The sequence below is a fragment of the Nomascus leucogenys genome, chromosome 5, assembly GCF_006542625.1.
Source record: "Nomascus leucogenys isolate Asia chromosome 5, Asia_NLE_v1, whole genome shotgun sequence".
Lineage (NCBI taxonomy): Eukaryota > Metazoa > Chordata > Mammalia > Primates > Hylobatidae > Nomascus > Nomascus leucogenys.
The window spans coordinates 47,953,883-47,973,154 of record NC_044385.1 but is presented as its reverse complement, the minus strand read 5'-3'; the positions used below and the strand labels follow the sequence as shown (position 1 = coordinate 47,973,154).

At 49.8% G+C, this 19,272-nt stretch overlaps 1 protein-coding gene across 2 annotated transcripts in view; it reads right to left on the bottom strand.

Moving 5' to 3' along the window:
* MROH7 (maestro heat like repeat family member 7) overlaps window positions 1-19,272 on the bottom strand; it is a 72,682-nt gene that overhangs the window by 24,816 nt on the left and 28,594 nt on the right. The window contains exons 3-12 of one of the 2 annotated variants that reach the window (XM_030813030.1): window positions 16,542-16,622; window positions 14,904-14,981; window positions 14,551-14,680; window positions 12,288-12,383; window positions 11,668-11,772; window positions 11,324-11,459; window positions 6,619-6,731; window positions 6,036-6,212; window positions 5,418-5,572; window positions 2,357-2,495 (exon numbers count right to left, since the gene is read on the bottom strand). In XM_030813030.1, coding sequence (XP_030668890.1) covers window positions 2,357-2,495; window positions 5,418-5,572; window positions 6,036-6,212; window positions 6,619-6,731; window positions 11,324-11,459; window positions 11,668-11,772; window positions 12,288-12,383; window positions 14,551-14,680; window positions 14,904-14,926 — 1,074 coding nt within the window. In that variant the 5' untranslated portion in view covers window positions 14,927-14,981; window positions 16,542-16,622. Of the gene's footprint in view, window positions 1-2,356; window positions 2,496-5,417; window positions 5,573-6,035; window positions 6,213-6,618; window positions 6,732-11,323; window positions 11,460-11,667; window positions 11,773-12,287; window positions 12,384-14,550; window positions 14,681-14,903; window positions 14,984-16,541; window positions 16,623-19,272 lie in introns of both variants that reach the window. The other variant, XM_003273068.3, reaches the window with a different exon arrangement.

Here is a 19,272-nt window from a genome sequence, read left to right as displayed (position 1 = left end):
CAGGAGGCTGAGGCATGAGAATCGCTGGAAACTGGGAGGTGGAGGGGTTGTGGTGAACCAAGATCATACCACTGCACTCCAACAACCTGGGTGATAGAGCAAGACTCAGTCTCAAAAAAAAAAAAAAAAAAGGAAAAAACACTCCATGCATCTGGGCCAAGAGGAAAGTATTTAACTGCAAAGTGAAAGAACCCCTGACACGTTTCCTTGGAGAAAAGTGACCTAACATGGGCTGGATGAGAACAATAAATGGCAGTTAATCTGCACTTTACAGCTTAAGAAATTCTTCCACGTACACTATCTCCCCTTTCTCAACAGGTCAGATAGACAATGCAGGAGTTATTATAGCCCGTTTTACAGACTTAAGCACCAAGGCTACAGAGGGGAAGGGATTGACCATGGTTATATAGTGAGGCAGTGGCAGGGCTAAGACAAGCCTCTTGGACTCAAAGCCCTTGCACTTTTTCAGCAGCCCAAAGCTAATGATTATATCCAAAGAACACAGTCTGTGGTGTAAGGGAAAAGTCTCTAGTGATGTGCCATAGGGCTCTGCTTTCGGCTCTATCTTGCACAAACGATTTATCAGTGCCATAAGATAAGAATGAGTTCAGGCTGTTCCATGCTTAAACTGTGCTTGCTGGACAGGAAGCACAAATGAGTGACTAGAGAATACGCTAACACACACCAGTTGTAGAAGAGGGTGAATGCCCATATCGCAAGGGAAGGAGTGCTGGTGCCTTATGCGCAGAACTCAGTGCTGGAGGACAAAGGCAGAGAGATATGGGAGTGAAGCGCGGGATTTGGAAGCAGAAGATCTGCTGGGTTGGAGTCCTAGCACCACCATTGCTAGCTAGGTGACCTTGGGGGAGACATGGAATGTCTCTAAGCAGGAGCATCCTCCTCTGTAATGGGATACTACTACCCTCTCCTTCATCTACTGTATCTTTATTTACTTCCCTTCACCAGAATGTCTTGCTGCTGAATCCCCAGAACCTATAAGTGTGCTTGGCACATAGTATATAGGAGGTGCTCACTAAATATTTGTTGAATAAATAAATCAGCCCAACAAAAACATTTTTGAGTGCTTACTATGCGCCAGGTGTATGCAAGACGTTGGGGATATCGTGGTGAGTGCAGCAGGACAGCACTGTCTTCATGCATCTCACAGATTAACCAGAGGATCCCCTGCAGTGTTGTCAAATGACAACTGGTATAAACTCTTTTCATACAAAGTATGTGAAGCAAAATATACTATGTGCAGATTTGACCAGGTCAGGGAGATCGGGGAGGGCTTCCCTAAGGAAGTGATACTGGAGCTGACAGCCGAAGGATGAGTAGAAGTTAGCTCGGTGGAGAGCACTCTAGGTAGAGGAAACAGCATGTGCAAAGGCCCTGTGACAAGATAGCGTGGCCGGATGAAGTTCTGACAAAGACTCATGAGGCTGGAGCAAAGCAAGCAAGAGGACCATGGAGCGTGGGGAGGTCGGCCAGGGATGCAGGGCCTTCGCCACAGGTAGGAGCACTGTGTCACTCTCAGGGGCAATGAAAAACCATCAAGGGGGCTGAGAAGAGGAGATGTGCATTTCTCAAAGACTTTTTGGCTGCAGTACGGATTGGAGGGGCAGGAGCAGAATCAGGAAGGTGAACAGGGGTATGGACCAGGGGTATGGACTAACTGGCATGGACCAGGGTGGTGATAGAGGCAGAAAGAAATCTGTCTCTTCAACCCAGCCAGCTTCTTGAGTCAGAGCTGCCTTTCCCTCTGTGTTCCCAGGGTCAAGCTTGGAGTGTGGCAGCAAGAAGGGCTTAAACATTTTCTGTCACCTAAATGAATGAATGTGTTATCTCATATAAACTTCACAGCCGCCATATGAGAAAGATATTATTTCTATTCACATATGTAGAAACTGAGCCTCACAGAGGTGGAAGTGACTTACCTAGGCCACAAAATGGTAACGTAGGATTTTTTTTTTTTAATTAGAGAAGAGGTCTTGCTATAGTGCACAGGCTGGCCTCAAACTCCTAGCCTCAAGTGATCCTCTGCCTCCGTCTCCCAAAGTGCTGGGATTACAGGCATGTGCCACCATGCCCAGCCAGAACCAGGATTTAGACTGCCTGTGACTCCAAGTCACTCTTTTCCCCATATCCCAGGCTGCTGCTGTCACCATAGATAACACTACTATTATCGTCCAGTGAACCACAAACAGGAGTCAGAGCCAGAGACCTGCCCAAGACCACACAACTAGTTACTGGCAGAGTGTGGTACTCAAGGCCGGGTGTGCTCAGCTCAGCAGGAGGGAAGGAGAGAGGAAGGGCAGGACAGGCAGCAATAGGGGCTGGCCGACTGGGCGCTCACCGCCAGGGGCACGATGGAAGCCCGGCCCTCCCTGGTGACGGGCTTCTCCTTCAGGCTGCCCAGGAGCAGATCCAGGAGGTCTCGGACGTCACAGCTGGGCTTGCACAGCATCAGCTGCCTCCACATCTCTGCTCCATTGCTGAGCGGTCAGGGAGGGGGGCAGTTAGTGGTGGCCAAGGCAGTGGGGCTCACCCAGCCTCCAAATGGCTTCGGGAGGGGGAAGGTAAGATGCCAGTGAAATGGCATCCAGGGGCACACCTGCAAGGAATAGTCCAGAAAACACTCCCAAAGAGTCAGGGGCTAGAAGGATGAGAAACCCTACTTCTCTGCTGGGCACAGTGGCTCACACCTGTAATCCCAGCACTTTGGGGGACCGAAGTGGGTGGATCACCCAAGGTCAGGAGTTCGAGACCAGCCTGGCCAACATGGTGAAACCCCGTCTCTACTAATAATACAAAAAAAATCGCTGGGTGCGGTGGCTCACGCCTGTAATCTCAGCACTTTGGGAGGCCGAGGCAGGCGGATCACGAGGTCAGGAGATCAAGACCATCCTGGCTAACATGGTGAAACCCCATCTCTATTAAAAATACAAAAAATTAGACAGGCGTGGTGGCGGGTGCCTGTAGTCCCAGCTACTCAGGAGGCTGAGGCAGGAGAATGGCATGAACCCGGGAGGCAGAGCTTGCAGTGAGCCGAGATTACGCCACTGCACTCCAGCCTGGGCAACAGAGCGAGACCCTGTCTCAAAAAAAAAAAAAAAATTAGCTGGGCATGGTAGTGCATGCCTGTAATCACAGCTACTTGGGAGGCTGAGGCAGGAGAATCGCTCGAACCCGGGAGGCAGAGGTTGCAGTGAACCGAGATCGCGCCAGTGCACTCCAGCCTGGGAGACAAGAGTGAAACTCCATCTTCAAAAAAAAAAAAAAAAAAGAAAGAAAGAAAGAAACCCTATTTCCCAGGTATCATGCCAAATGTTTTACGTTTTACATGCAATGTATTACTTTGGCAGATATTAGCTGAGCATTTACTGTACACCAGGCCCTAGGCAAATCTTGGGGAATACAGGCATGAACAAGAATTCAAGACACTCAAGATCACTGGATTCTCACAATAACCCTAAGGTGAGTGTTGTTATTCCCATTTTACAAATGAGGAATTGAAGCTCGGAGAGGTGAAATTACCAGTCCAAGATTACACAGCTAATGAACTGCAGAGTCACGATGCGGCCAGGTCTGATGTCTTCAAAGCCTGTGCTCATTCCTCTAACCAAGGAGCAAGAATGGAGGCAGTTGAGCAGCCTGGGGCTAGGATCCTGCACTTGTCACATAATATCAGGGAGACTCTGCTCCCATCCCTTAAAAGGCAGTATACCAGGCAAGGAAAAGCATCTGCACCCAACCAAACTCCTATCATGGGGTGTTGAAAGCACTGGCAGGCCAGTGTGCTAAAGGGTTAACAGAAACCTTTCCCCTTCTGCAAGAGGGTTTCAACCCTCCATTCACTTTCTAGTTCTGTTCCCCTGGAAACCTGATACAGTATGTCAACTATGTTGCTAGGCAACATTACTTATGGTAATAATGACTCCACTGGTAAATTGCATCTGGACTGGGAGGAACTATAAATTAACTAAAAGAACTGATGGCGACACTATAGCATTGAGCTTCCCAGGATGCAGTGACCCTTGTAACTTGGTTTGTCCCTGTGGGGACCCTGGAAGCAAAGCCAAGATGTAAAAGATACTGGTCTCTGTGAGGCCTGTGCCATTTAAGCCAGGGCAGCTCCTATATCCACCCTATAGGTCTCCTTTCATCACACCTGAACTTTCACCTGGGAGACCCAACAGACCAGCTCCTAGACTCGGGGCCAAGACTAGGGTAAGGAAAGTGAGGCATCCAGGGTGCCAACTTTAAGGAAGGCCTCATTCTCAGGCTCACACAAGTGCAGACTTGGCACCCGAGACTATCTCCTTAAATGTTGTGCCCTGGGTGCCTCTGCCTGGCCTGCTGTGGGGGCTGCTGCAAGGACCCCCGCAAAGAGGAGCTCCTGACACTGCCCTGTCCTGTATCCTGAGTGACGGATGTCAGATGAGGCCCCCGGTAGTCTTGTGAGTCTGACTGCTTAGTGGACCCAAGAAAAAAAAAACCCTGGTGGGGAGTACAGCCAGAAAGGGTTTAATTCTTCCAAGTGGGAGACTGGGATGTGCCAGCTGGGTCCTCACCATCCCGACTGATCTTCTTGATTTCTATGAATGACACCAACTGTCCTTATTGGAGCACACCCCATTTGCACAGCTCTGCACAGTTCTTTGGCTCTCAAACAACCACCCGAAGGTGTGGATCACTCACTGCCTTGTTTTACTCATTCAAAGAAGGCATGGGAGCATTTCCTGGGCTGGGAGGCTGAGGCCAGACTGACCTCTCCTGCCCACGAGCTCACCATCTGACCACAGTCCCCTCTGCCCATCAGATCATGAGCTCCCTGAAGACAGTGAGCATGGAGCACCCTTCCGCACGGGCCCAGGCCTGAGCAGGCACTCAGCACTGCTGGCTGCATTACTCTGTCATGACTGCATTACTCTGTCACCTGGGGTGGGATTGCAGGGATCATTTCCTTCTTTTGCCTAAGGGGGAAAGAGAGGACAAATGGGCTACCCAAGAACCACAGAGCAGCTGGAGGCAGAGTCAGGACGGACACTCAGACCTCCTTTCAATGGCATGGTTAAAGAGCTCTGGGCTTACCCAGAGTTAGTTAGACCTGAGTTTAAGTCCTCCGTTCTATTGCTTGCTCAGTGAGTACCTAGGGCAAGAAACTTCCGTAAGCCTCGGTTTCCTCATCTGCAGAATGGGATTGTTGTGAGAATGAGAGACTATTGTAATGCTTGGCGCTGACAGCAGCAGTGCTCAGGAAGTGCTTAATGGTTGTCATAAACACCCCAGATAACAAAAGGGGGGCCATCTGGGAGGGCGAGGGGCTTATCTGGGCAGAAGGGGGTACCCAACCTGGGGTGGGGGCTGCTTGAACCCTGTAAGATGCAGTGGCTGGGAACCCCTTCACTTGGTACCTGTTCAGTGGGAGGGGGCACATGAGCAGGGCCACCACAACCTCGGTCATGAAGGAGCTGGCCAGGAGGGAGACGGGCAGCAGGGCCACCTGGCGGGCCCGAGGCTCCTGGATGTGGCTCAGCTGCGTGTAGATGCCCTGCATGATTTCTGGGATCTGAGGCACAGCCGGGCAGCCATGAGCAGGGGGTACAACCCAGTGGAGAAGCCAAGAGAGGCACGGGGGCAGCAGGAAGGTGGGAGGAGAGGGAAGGGTGTGACAGGCTAGAGAACAGGGGAGAAGGCCCAAAGAAGAGAGAGAGGAAGAGGCAAGCAGAGTGTCTGCCCCTCCCTGGGAGTGAGCCAGTTTCTCTTTACTATGCTCCCTATACCCCCTTCCACCGCCAAACCCACCTCTACCCACCACCAAGTCAGTTGAGCTCCTTCAGGGGTGGTAAGAGAAAACCTTCAAGGTGGGAGCACCTAGAACTCAGCCACCAGCACCCCTTCCCTGCCCCATGGTTTAGGGGGTTCTGGTATCCCCCACCCTGCCCACTGTCAGGCCGGCCAGTGATGAGCAGGCCATGGGGGTGCTCCCGAGCCCCAGTGACAGCTCAGTCCCTGCCCTCAGGAGGCCTTACCACCTCCGGCGCCCTGTGGCGGTACCACTCCAGCACCGAGCTGAGCATGACCTCCGAAGCCAGCTGCATCACCTCCCTGGAGTCCTTCCCTGGAGCCTCTGAGCTGCCTTTCAGCCCTTCCAGGGCTGCCAGCAGCAGGTCCTTTATCTGCTGGGGCCCCAGGAAGTCTCCAAATTCCTGAAACAAAGGTGCTGAGATCATGACACTGATGGGTAACCAGAGCTTTGAGCTTCGAGCTTTGTGCACAGAGGCACAAACACTGCCCGACGCCCACATGCAGAAGTCAGCAGGGAGGGCCAGGAATATTCAGTTAACAGATAAGTGTTGAACCTTTAGGGGAGGAGCTGCAAAAGTAGGAGCAACATGTCCCTGCACTCAGCACAGGGTGACATGCGTAAGGGAGAAGGAAGTCCATGCACTGTGGCACAGACTAGAGGAGGAGGGCACTCAGGACAGGCATGGGTGGCTGGGAAAGCACCCCGCAAAGCCTGGAAAGCTGGAAGGGAAGAAGGCTTTGGGGCCAGGTGGCACTGCCCCTCCTCACCCCCCACCCTCCGCTCCTGGATGGGCACAAGGCAGTCACCGCGATCAACCGCAGGATGTTCTGGCACGGGCTCACAGGGTTGTAGGGCCCCAGGAAATGCTTGTTGCTCTCATATAGCTCCTTCTTGTTCGTCTCTTCCTTATCTCTGGCTCCTGCAAGAAGAGAACCTTCTCAGTGAGGCCAGATCTCCCTATTTTTGTTAAACATACATGTAGGAAGTCCCTACATCATAAGGAACCAGCTTGATACGTTTTCACATAGTGAACAAACCATTGTAGCCGGCCCTCAAGTCAAGAAGCAGAACTGAGCAGCACCCCAGAAGCCCCTCTTGTGCACCCCTTTCCATCAATAGCCCTTTCCCTGACCCTGGCTAAATACTATTCTAATTTCTCAACCCTTAGAGAGATGTCTTTGCTTTTGAACTTCAGATAAATGGACACATGTTATCCTTGATGTCTGTCTCCTTCCACTAAACATTATATGGTTGAGATTCATCCACACAGTTGCACCAGCATTAGTTCTTTCATTCATTCTCAGTGCTGTATAATTTCCCACAGTATGAAAGACTGTGTTAGTTATCAGTTCTATTTTTGATAGGCATTTGGGTTATTGCCAGCTAGTAAGCATCGTGCTGCTAAGAACATTCTAGTGTGTCTTTTGGTGAGTATATCTACACAGTTGTTAGTTGTATACCTAGGAATGGATTGCTGGGTCATAGTCTAAGCATAGGTTCAGCTACAGGAGATATTGCCAAACAGTTTTCTATGATGGGAAATCAACAGTACCCCTACTAACAGTGCACGAGAGTTCCCATCGCTCCACATCTTGCCAGCACACATCATTGTCTGTCTGTTTCATTTATGCCATTCTGGTGGATGTGTGGCAATACCTCTTTTAGATTGCAATCCCCTACCCCTGCTAGTACCAATCCTTATCTACTTTTCTTTAGTTTTTGTCATCATCTGACTTGCTATATGTGTTCCTTGTTTATTTTGTTCACTATCTATCTCCCGACAACAAGAAGGTACTCTCACCAAAGGAGGATTATTTAATCTCTTTTCCCCACTCCTGTGTCCCCATGTCCTAGAACAGTACCCGGCACATAGTGGCTTCATATTTTCAGTTGAAGGGAGCACATTTCAGGTGCACTTCCTGAGCCCTTATTGCAGCCCACCTTGGGTCCTACCTGGATCTCTTCAAGGAATACAGGACTTGGGCACAAGAAAGGGCCACCAAGGCAGAGTGATCACATGGACCAAGTGTGTGTGCTGTTTGTAAAGGAGAGGAGCTTGATACCTGCAGTCAGGCCGACTCAGGTTCAAATCCTAGCTGTGCTGCTTCCCATAGTCAGGGGGCCTGGACAGACCACTTCACTCATTGAGATTAAATCTTGAGAGTGGCCGTGTGCAGTGGCTCACGCCTGTAGTCTCCTCACTTCAGGTTTTTTGTTTGTTTTTGTTTTTGTTTTGTTTTGTTTGTTTGTTTTGAGACACAGCCTCACTCTGTTACCCAGGCTGGAGTGCAGTGGTGTGATCTTGGCTCACTGCAACCTCCGCCTCCCGAGTTCAAGTGATTCTCCTGCCTCAGCCTCTCAAGTAATGGGGACTACAGGCATGCGCCACCACACCTGGCTTATTTTTGTATTTTTAGTAGAGACAGGGTGTCACCTTGTTGGCCAGGCTGGTCTTGAACTCCTGATCTCAGCTGATCCACCCGCCTTGGCCTCCCAAAGTGCTGGAATTACAGGCGTGAGCCACCACACCCGGCCTGTAATCCCAGCACTTTGGAGGCCGAGGCAGATGGTTCACTTGCACCCAGGAGTTTCAGATCAGCCTGGGCAACATGGAGAAACTCTGTCTCTACAAAAAATAAATTAGCGGCTGGGCACAGTGGCTCATGCCTGTAATCCTAACACTTTAGGAGGCTGAGGGGGACGGATCATGAAGTCAGGAGTTTGAGACCAGCCTGACCAACATGATGAAACCCCATCTCTATTAAAAATATAAAAATTAGCCAGGCACGGTAGTGCATGTCTGTAATCCCAGCTACTCAGGAGGCTGAGGCAGGAGAATCTCTTGAACCTGGGAGGTGGAGTTTGCAGTGAGCTGAGATCACACCACTGCACTCCAGCCTGGGCGACAAAGCAAGACTCCAGAAAAAAAAAAAAAAGAAAAGAAAAATTAAATTAGCTGGGCCAGGCACAGTGGCTCACACCTGTAATGCCAGCACTTTGGGAGGCCAAGGCAGGCAGATCGCTTGAGATCAGGAGTTCGAGACCAGCCTAGCCAAAATGGCAAAACTCCGACTCTATTAAAAAACACAAAAATTAGCCACCTGTAGTCCCAGCTACTCAGGAGGCTGAGGCAGGAGAATCGCTTGAACCTGGGAGGCGGAGGTTGCAGTGAGCCAAGATCGTGCCACTGCACTCCAGCCTGGGCAACAGAGCTAGACTCCATCTCAAAAATAATAATAATAAATAAATAAGCTAGGCATGGTGGCACATGCCTGTAGTCCCAGCTACTCCGGAGGCTGAGGTGGGAGGATCACCTGAGCCCGGAAGGTTGAGGCTGCAATGAGCCATGACTGAGCCACTGCACTCCAGCCTGGATGACAGAGCAAGACTCTATCTCAAAAAATAAATAAATCTAAGAGTATGGTTCTTGCCTGCTAAAAAAAGAAAAAAATAAATAAAATCTAAGAGTATAAGTTTGGCCTAGGGTTGCCAAATAAAATACAGGATAACCAGTTAAATTTGAATTTCAGATAAACAAATCACTTTTAGTGAAAGTACATCTCAAATATACTAAAAATTATCCATCGTTTACCTGAAATTCAAATTTTACTGGGTATCCTGTATTTTTTATTTGCTAAATCTGGCAACCCTAACTGGGTCTATAATTCCTACTCATTTTTCTTTCTTTCTTTCTTTTTTAAATGAGCTGCCTCGGGAGGGTGCGGTGGTGCACATCTGTAATCCCAGCACTTTGGGAGGTCGAGGCGAGTGGATCACTTGAGCCCAGAAGTTCGAGACCAGCCTGGTCTTGAAACTCCAGTATTTTTTTGTATTTTTGGTAGAGATGGCAAAACCCCATCTCTACCAAAAATACAAAAAAAATTTAGCCAGGCATGGTAGGGTGCTCCTGTAGTCCCAGTTACTCAGGAGGCTGAGGTGGGAGGATTGCTTGAGCCTGAAAGATTGAGGCTGCAGTGAGCTGAGCATGCCACCGCACTTTAGCCTGGGCAACAGAGCAAGACTCTGTCTCAAAAAAAAAAAAAAAAAAAGGCAGCCTCCCGAGCCAGAATAGGCTCACAGAGGCTCCTATTCCTACCCCTAAAGCTGGTTATTAACATGGCTTATACCACCTTCACCCATCCTCCAGAGATGTGAGTGGCTCCTGGTCAACAGGGTAAATCTCCCAGGGACCAAATCTTTGTCCCAAATGCTAGAGATCAAGAAGAGTGAGGATACCAGATAAATCCCAAAAGCCTGAAGGGATAGGAAAAAGCGAACTATATGACAAGTGCCTGTAATGTGTGGCACTGAGCTAGTAGCTTTACATATGCTCTTACAAAATATCTCACTTAATCTTTCAGAAAGCATGAATTTAGGCTAGGCGTGGTGGCTCCTGCCTATAATCCCAGCACTTTAGGAGGCCGAGGCAGACGGGTCACTTGAGGTCAGGAGTTTGAGACCAGCCTGGCCAACATGCTGAAATCCCGTCTCTACTAAAAATATGAAAATTAGCTAGGTGTGGTGATGTATGCCTGTAATCCCAGCTACTGGGGAGGCTGAGGCAGGAGAATCATTTGAACCCAGGTGGCAGAGATTGCAGTGAGCCAAGATTGTGCCACTGCACTCCAGCCTGGGCAACAGAGCCAGACTCTGTCAAAAAAAAAAAAGCATGAATTATGAATCTGAGTATACCATTTTCACAGAAGAGGAAATCTAGGCCTACACAAAGTGCTTGCCTGAGGTCACACCACTAAGCAGGGATAGAACCAGCTCTTATGCACAGGTCACTCTACCCCCAGAGCCAGGAAAGTTTAAACCACATGCCAAGGTCCCGTGGTTTAGGGGTTTAGGGCAGAGGAGCTAGGATGATGGAGAAAGGAACTCCGGAGGCAAGTGATAGCTGATACTGTGCACCTCTAGGTACAATGCCTCCTGGATACCTGTGTCAGCCCATACCACATCACGAAGTGCTCCCTGAAGCTGAATCAAGGAAAGTTCTCCCAACTACAAGCTTTAGCTGCTCTGGATTCTAAGACAGAAGCTGTTCTTTGTTCATTCATTCAATAGATATTCACTAAGCACCCACCATGTGCCAAGCCCAGAGATGGCTCTTGGGAATACAGGGGTGACCAAGATACAGCCCTGCCCTTCCCTCATAGGATTATAGTCTCTAGTGGGGAAAACAGACAGGAAAACAAGGTATTAGGGGAATTATCCTTAGGTATACATAGTATTAAGGGAACATGAAAATGACAGTCACAAACTAAGCTTGGAAGGATGAGAAAAAGCAAGATTGCTTAAATCAAAATAGTTTTGTTTGTAGCCTTTGTCCTCTGGTTCTCTGGGGTCTTGGGCTTCACACCAGTTTCCACAGTCCCCATCTGACCCTGTGCTGGTTTCCCCCATCTCCCACCAGTATCTTAATGCCAAGGCTCCAGCTGATTCTTTATTGAATCCAGACTGAGCAACAACTCAGAAGACTTCCTTTAGAAGCACTCCAATAGGACTTACGTTTTTGGAGCTCCAGGATAGTGTAGAGGATGATGATGCCATCCAGAGCCTCACGGCCAATCTCCTCATCAGGATCCCCAATGCGAAGGATGAGTCTCCCCAGCAGAAGCCCCAGCGCCGGGAACCCCAAGGGCATCTGTTTGGATTGCAATCTTAGGGATTGAATGTTATAGGTTCAATAATGCTATACATTAAATGGTGAACACAGGTGGATAGTCTGGCCCAGATAACACAGTCCTCTGAAGATGGCAAGAGCCACCTGGGAATCCCTGAACAGAGGCACAGGCTCCTTCAGAAGTGGGAAGATTTTCCCTAAGAGAGTCTACCCCTCAGGGGCCACTCACAAATGAAGGCAGAGTTAGAAGCATGTGGTTCAACATAGAGACATTGCTGTTCACAGCCCGTGCTCGCTCATGGGCCTTCCCAGAGTTCATCCAAGGCCCCAGGGCCTGTGGGATCAAAAGCAAGACTCAGAACTACAGGTTAGATGCCAGCCCCTGCTGCTGGGTGGACAGGCCAGCCTTCACCCATCAGCAGGAAGCTTCCAGAGAGGGCATAAAGGTCACCACAGCCCTTCTCCTCTTCTTGGGGTTTAGGCAGAGATGGAGTTCAGAGTAGGACTGACAGACTATAGGGAAGAAGGAAGTCAATGAGGAGAGAGATGAAAGGTAAAGAGTCATGAAGACAGAAGAGAGATGCAGGGACAAGCATGGGAAGAGCACAGATATGGTGGCAGCTATAACCATGGGCAGCCATTTAGAGAGTGGGGGGATGGGGAGAGAGTGGGGAGAGGCAGGAGTCTGGGACAGGGCCTGTGAGACAGACACGGAGGCAGAACACTCGCACAAGATGACATCCTGAAGCCAAATCACTCCTGGGTCTGACCTCCACCGCTCCTGTGCCAATTTCTCTCTTCCCTTCCACCCTTCCTCCCCTCCCTTCCTTGCCCCTCCCATCTCCGCACCTCCAAGATGCTCTTCAGCCCAGCAGCAGTGGGGTCCTCGATAAAGAGGGCTTTGAGCAGTGTCTGCAGGGCCTCCAGCGTCTGATGGTAAAGAGTCTGTGGACAGGAGGAGGACCAAGCCACTAAGGCACCTCTGGAGTAGACATCAGCCCCAGGCGGCCCCTGGTGCAGGTCAGGGGAGGAGGGGGAATTAGGACCCAGGAGAGCTGCTTTCTGGTCCCACCCCTGAGACTAACTTGATGTGTAATGTTGGGCAAATTACTTCCCTTCATGGGTTACAGTTTCCTTATCAACAAATTACTAATTATTATCTCTGCACTTTCTACCTTAAAGAGGGAGGAAGTGGAGATCCAGCATATACTGAGAATTTACCATGGACCAGGTGGCTACCTGGTGATTTGCCACCTTGTCCACAAATTGTTTTTCTCATTTTACAAATGAAGGGACAGGGACACTTATCCAAGATCACAGAACAAGAAATTTCAAGTCATGAGGAGCAAATGAGAGGTTGGAAAAATGCTCTGGAATTGCAAGAGCTGGATCAGTGAAAGAGCCAATCTTACCTTCACCATCTCCGAAGAATGCTCTGATTCTTTTTTGAATTGCTTCTCCTAGACCCAAATAGCTTTTCCAAGTTGCCCCTTAAGGAAGCCATCTCTCCCTTGCCCAGGTTTCTCATCCCTTAGCCACACCACCATCCCGGAATTGTCTTATGGGTACTAGCATTACATGTACACAAGGCTGGGCAGTGGGTTTGAGTTACTCTGAGAAGACCCTCTCTTTTTTGCCTCCCCTCGTTCTGCCAGCTCCCTAAGTGTGCCTCCTAGGTTGTTATTGTCCAGACTTTCTGAGTCTGCACACACCGTGAAGCGAGTGGTCCTTGGGGTTATACCACAACCACCAGGAAAGCCTGGCTCACCACCTGCCTCCTCCTTCCTGCCCATCTCTGCAGATTACTATGCAGCACTGTCCTCTGCTGGCTACATCTGGTACTACAAGAGGGCTGCCTGCTTTTTTCTTCACCCCCACGACCCTAGTCTTCTCCAAGGGCACCACCTCTGGGACCCTAGCTCTCCAGCCCCACTTCCCAGAACTCTCGCCTCACCCTCTGGGCTCCAGTCACACTGCCACTTTGTCATCCTCTGCCTGGAATGCTCTTCTTTCCACCACCCTCTGCAGCTAATTAGCTCTTCTTTAACCTCTCAGCTTCACAATCACAATCCCTGACCCCCATCTAGGACTTCCCCTCCCCTCCACCCCACCATTGCAGGCTCTTTATAGCACCAAGTACTTCTGGCTTGCAGCATTTACGATTGGTGTAATTTTGCACTTATTCGTATTTATTTATTTGATACCATCCATCTCCCCCACACTCACCTTGGCTGTAAGCCTCCTGTGCTGAGTTCAGCATGGAGTAGGTACTGAGTTACTATTTGCTAAATGAAGTGATGAATGAATGTGCTGCACCTTGGGCTAAAACCCTTTGCCTTAACCTTCCCCACTGACCCTCTCTCTCCCTCATCCTACCCTGAGGGTCACCTCCACCCCTCCTCCCAGGAACGCCTGGAGAGGTTTAAAGATACTCGCATGAGCCCCCTGAGGTTCTGCTTCCCTAGGCCTCAGCCCCAGTTCCCCCAGTCTGTCTTCATTATAGCCTAGGCCTCAGCCCTGCCCCTCCCAATCCTCGCTGCTTCCCCTGGCCATGCCATCATCTGCCCACATCCCTCCCATAGGGCAGGGCCCAGAAGTGGACAGGATGGGTGTTTTGTTGCATTTTGTTTTGATACGGAGTCTCGCTCTGTCGCCCAGCCTGGAGTGCAGTGGTGCAATCTCGGCTCACTGCAAGTTCTGCCTCCCAGGTTCCAGCCATTCTCCTGCCTCAGCCTCCTGAGTAGCTGGGCCTACAGGTGCCTGCCACCATGCCCAGCTAATTTTCTTTTTTTTTTTTTTTCTGTTTTTTTGTATTTTCAGTAGATATGGGGATTCACCGTGTTAGCCAGGATGGTCTCAGTCTCCTGACCTCGTGATCCACCCGGCTCGGCCTCCCGAAGTGCTGGGATTACAGGCATGAGCCACCGCGCCCAGCCGAGTGTCTTTATTTGAATGGTTCATCTATTCACCATTTATCAAGTACCTACTCAGACCAACAGAAGTGAGTTGAATTGCCCAAAGCCACAGACCAATGAGCTGGAGGATGCAGCTCCATATCTCCTCCCAGAACATGGGCCGGCCCTGAGGACCTGCTGGGAAGGCCCCGCCTCACCTGGATGGTCTCCGCCTTGGCCTCGTCCTTCTCCTGCATCGCCTGCACGGAGGGCAGGGAGAACACGCTCTGCACACACATGTTCATCAGCTCCGACCTCTCCCGCATGCCCAGGGTGGGCTGGGTGTGGCTGGAGAAGAGGCAGAAAGCAAAGAAATGGAGTGAGAGAGGGGCCCTACGGCTAAAGACGGGGGCTGAGCTGAGGAGAGCAGGGACTGGGCAAGGGGAGGGGAAAAGGCACCGGGGGAGGGGTGGGGGCGGGTTGGGGGAGGGTACAGCGAAGAGATGGAGGGAGGCGGAAGTGGAGGAAGAGAGGAGAGGGGCTGTGGGAACAGGGAGAGGGCTGTGGACACCTCAGCTGGGTCAGGATCTCCATGGCCTGCTTGCGGACGGAGCTTGAGAGAGAATCCAGTGGCTCCTCCTGGATCTGCCTCTGGACAGGGGGCCACAGAAGGGCCGATGAGGACAGGGCTACTGCAGGCTGCCAGGGCCAAGGCTGCCCCCCTCACAAGGAGCAGGTCACAGCAGCCAGCATCCCCTCAAGTGCTCCTCCCGCCTCAGCTTGCCAAGTAACTGGGACTATAGGCTCATGCCACCACACTTGGCTAAGTATTTTTGTTTTTTATAGAGACAGAGTCTTACTATGTTGCCCAGGCTGGTATCAAACTCCTGAGCTCAAGCCATCCTCCTGCCTTGGCCTCCCAAAATGCTGGGATTAAAGACATGAGCCACCATGCCCGGCCTCCGGGAGGCGTATTCAAACCACGGAACTGGTCCAAAGCAAAAGCCACGACGTGTGGCCCTTGAAAACTGCCCAGTTGCATTCCTTTAAAATGTTTTGTTTTTTTTTGTTTTTTTCTTTTTAAGATGAGACCTTATGATGTTGGCCGGAATCATCTTGAACTCTTTTTTTTTTTTTTTTTTTGACACGAAGTCTTGCTCTGTTACCCAGGTTGGAGTGTAATGGCACAATCTCAGCTCACTGCAACCTCTGCCTCCCTAGCTCAAGCGATTCTCCTGCCGGAGCCTTCTGAGTAGCTGGGACCACAGACACATGCCACCATGTCTGGCTAAGCTTTTTTTATATTTTTATTAGAGATGGGGTTTCACCATTTTGGTCAGGCTGGTCTCGAACTCCTGACCTCAAGGGATCCACCTGCCTTGGCCTCCCAAAGTGCTGGGATTACAGACATGAGCCACCACACCTGGCCAAATGTCCATTTCTTTAAGATAAAAAATTAGCTGGGTGTGGTGGCACACACCTGTGGTCCCAAATCTCGAGCAGCTAAGGCGGGAGGATCCCGTGAGCCCAGGAGTCTGATGCTGCAGTGGGCCATGATGGCGCCACTGCACTCCAGCCTGGGTGACAGAGCATGACCCTGTCTCACAATAAAGTATGTCCTTCTAATTGCTTCTCATTTTTGATCTAGCACCTACCCACAGCAGATGCTCAATTAATGTTAGTTAAATGAAGGTATGGAGGGCAAGGACTTTTTTGTTGTCTCTGTAAAGTACACAAACACAAACATAATTTTGGAAGCTTTAGTGGTTATTCAGTGGTTATTCCTGCACCAGTCCATTCTGGTGGAGTGACTGTATTTATCAAAATGATGAGGAAACTGTCTAAAGTTGCCCACCAGAAGGAATTGCTGGGAAAGGAATGCATTAAGTAATAAGAACTGCTTCTGGGGGTGCAAGCCTTTACTGTAGACTAAGCATTGGGTTGTGTCCTCCCAACAAGCCAATGGCACAGGTATTATCAAACCCGTCTGTGAGATGAGAAGAGTGAGGCTCAGAACTTGCCTGAGCTCCCTCTGTGTAGGTGGAGGGCAGTTCGAGGTGGAGCTGAGACTCAATTCCCAGTGTCCTGCCTCCTCATCCCGTCCTCTTCCCACCTCAACCTCCCACCCCTGCTGTCTCATCAGTGGACGGACTTAGGAATTCTGCCCCCTCCCACCCCAGTGCCACAGACCCGCCTGTGGCTCCCCCACCATAATCTTCTTTATCATGGTCTTCTTTTCTCCTGCCTCCAGCAGATCCTGACTCTTCTGAAGGGTGGCGACATTCTCAACCTAGGGGACAGCAGAGGGCAAAACCTCAGAGTGAGAGCAACATTCTCAACCTAGGGGACAGCAGAGGGCAAAACCTCAGAATGAGAGCCCCACTGAGCCCAGTCCTCAGGGGTTGCCCATACAGCACTGTTAACCACCTGACACCTGCAGGCAAGCCAGCATTGGCGCAAGAGAAATGAGAGGCTCCCGCAAGGAGAATTTGGGGTGGGGTAAAGATTGGAGAATATTGAGGGGTTGGAGGAGTTAATCCTGAATGCCAGCATTTGGAAGAGGACCAGATATGAGGGACTGCAAAGTACTCCCCCTTCTCCAGTCAACTAAGGAGGGGACAGAAAGGGCCCCAATCCCTCAACCTGAAATTGCACCATTAGTAACACTTCATATGGGTCTCCCAGTACAGACAAGTCAGATTGAGGCATTCTGCTACCTGAGAGAGAGAACACATTAACCAATATCCAACTAATCTCTCCGTTCTCATCATCTTAAGGGAGAAGAAGGAAAATAAACAATGACCATGAAATAAGAAAACTAACTTCATATAGTAAAGAAGAAAAGACAAGTTAATTTGATGAGGAGTGTGGCACATTGAAAATGGTTGCGAGTTCTTTTCTGCTCCTCCTATCCAAAAGACAGATTCCTCTTGAATCTTGGCTCATTTTACAACTTGCTTTGACCAGCAGAATAATGTGGAAGTGATGCTGGGCCAGTTCCTGGACTAGTCCTTAAGGAAACTGGAAGCTTCCACTTTTTCCCTCTGGAACCTAGCCACTGTACTGCAAGGAAGCCCAGGCTAGAAGACAATGATTACAGACCATGTGAAGAGAGGCCCTGGAAAATGAGAGGGTCATCTTGAATATTCCAGTCCCACTGAGTGATCTCAGTCTATACTGTGCAGAAGAACCACCCAGCTAAGCCCAGTTAAACTTCAGAATCATGAGAAATTGGGCCTCTCCAATTCTAATGCCCCCAGCACCCAAGCTGGAATGCAGTGATGCAGTCACAGCTCGCTATAATCTCGAATTCCTGGGCTCAGGCAATCCTTCAGTCTCAGCCTTCTGAGTAGCTAGGACTACATGGACTACATAGGACTACTGGGCCACCATGCCCACCTAATTTTTTTTTTGTTTGTTTGTTTTACTTTGTAAATTTTTGTAGCTGGGCATAGTGGCTCACGCCTGTAATCCCAGCAACTTGGGAGGCCGAGGTGGGCAGATCACCTGAAGTCAGGAGTTCAAGACCAGTCTGACCAATATGATGAAACCCTGTCTCTACTAAAAATACAAAAATTAGCCAGGCATGGTGGCATGTGCCTGTGATCCCAGCTACTTGGGAGGCTGAGACAGGAGAATTGCTTGAACCCAGGAGGCAAAAGTTGCAGTGAGCCGAGATCACACCATTGCACTCCAGCCTGGGCAACAAGAGCGAAAACTCCGACTTAAAAAAAAAAATTGTAGACACTGGGTCTCACGATGTTGCCCAGGTTGGTCTCAAACTCCCGGCCTCAAGCAATCCGCCCACCTCAGCCTCCCAAAGTACTGGGATTACAGGTGTGAGCCACCATCCCCATCCCAGAGTGAACTTTTAAACCACTAAATTCTGGGGTGGTTTGTTAAATAGCAATAGGTAACTTAAACTGTAAGAGTGATGACAGAGGGATGGCTAATTTAATCCAAATGGTCAGAGAAGAACACTCAGAGGAGTTAACATCTGGGCTGAGTCCTAAATGACAAGAAAGAGCTAGCTATGCAAAGAACTAGGGGTAAGGCCTGTCTGTCTCCCCAAACTAGAATGTCAGGTCACATCATTGTTCTATCCCTAGTGCCTGAAACAGTGCCTGGCACATAGTAGAGGCTCAATGAAATGTGTTGAATGACAGTGTTAGGGCTCAGAAACTGATACCCCACAATATGGTGTTTGGACATGCTGAATTGAAGAAGCTTCCAGGTCTCTCTGATCTCTCCCAAAGTACAAGACGAAGGTGAAGTTCCTTGATCTGCCTAAGATCAAGATCTACCAAGGAGATCAACTGTTGTTCCTTCCCTTCCCTGTAAGACCAAGAATGTAACCACATCTGAACAGACCCTTTCACAAGATAATCTCTGTTGCGGATCCATTAATTCTTGCTACTAATCCCTTATTGCTCAACAGAATTCCTCTTCTCTTGCTGGGTATGGTGGCTCACTGCTGTAATCCCAGCACTTTGGAAGGCTGAGGCAGGAGGATGGCTTGAGCTCAGGAGTTCAAGACCAGCCTGGGCAACATAATGAGACCTCACCGCTAGGCAAAAAAAAAAAAAAAAAAAAAAAAAAATAGCCCAGGGCCGGGCACAGAGGCTCATGCCTGTAATCCCAGCTACTCAGGAGGCTGAGATGGGAGGATCGCTTAAGCCTGGGAAGTTAAGGCTGCAGCAAGCCAAGATCGCACCATTGCACTCCAGTCCAAGTGACAGAGCAAGACCCTGCCTCAAAAAAAAAAAAAAAATTCCTCTTCTCCGGCCTCCTATAACCTGTTTTGCCAGGATCCAAGCCCCCATTTTTTCTGTGACCTCAAAATGGTATATAAGCTTCTGAGCCCTCATTGGGGGGCAGGTAATCACTCTGTGCTTCTCTCCATGTACTCATTTAAAAATGTGTGTAGATTTTCTCCAATT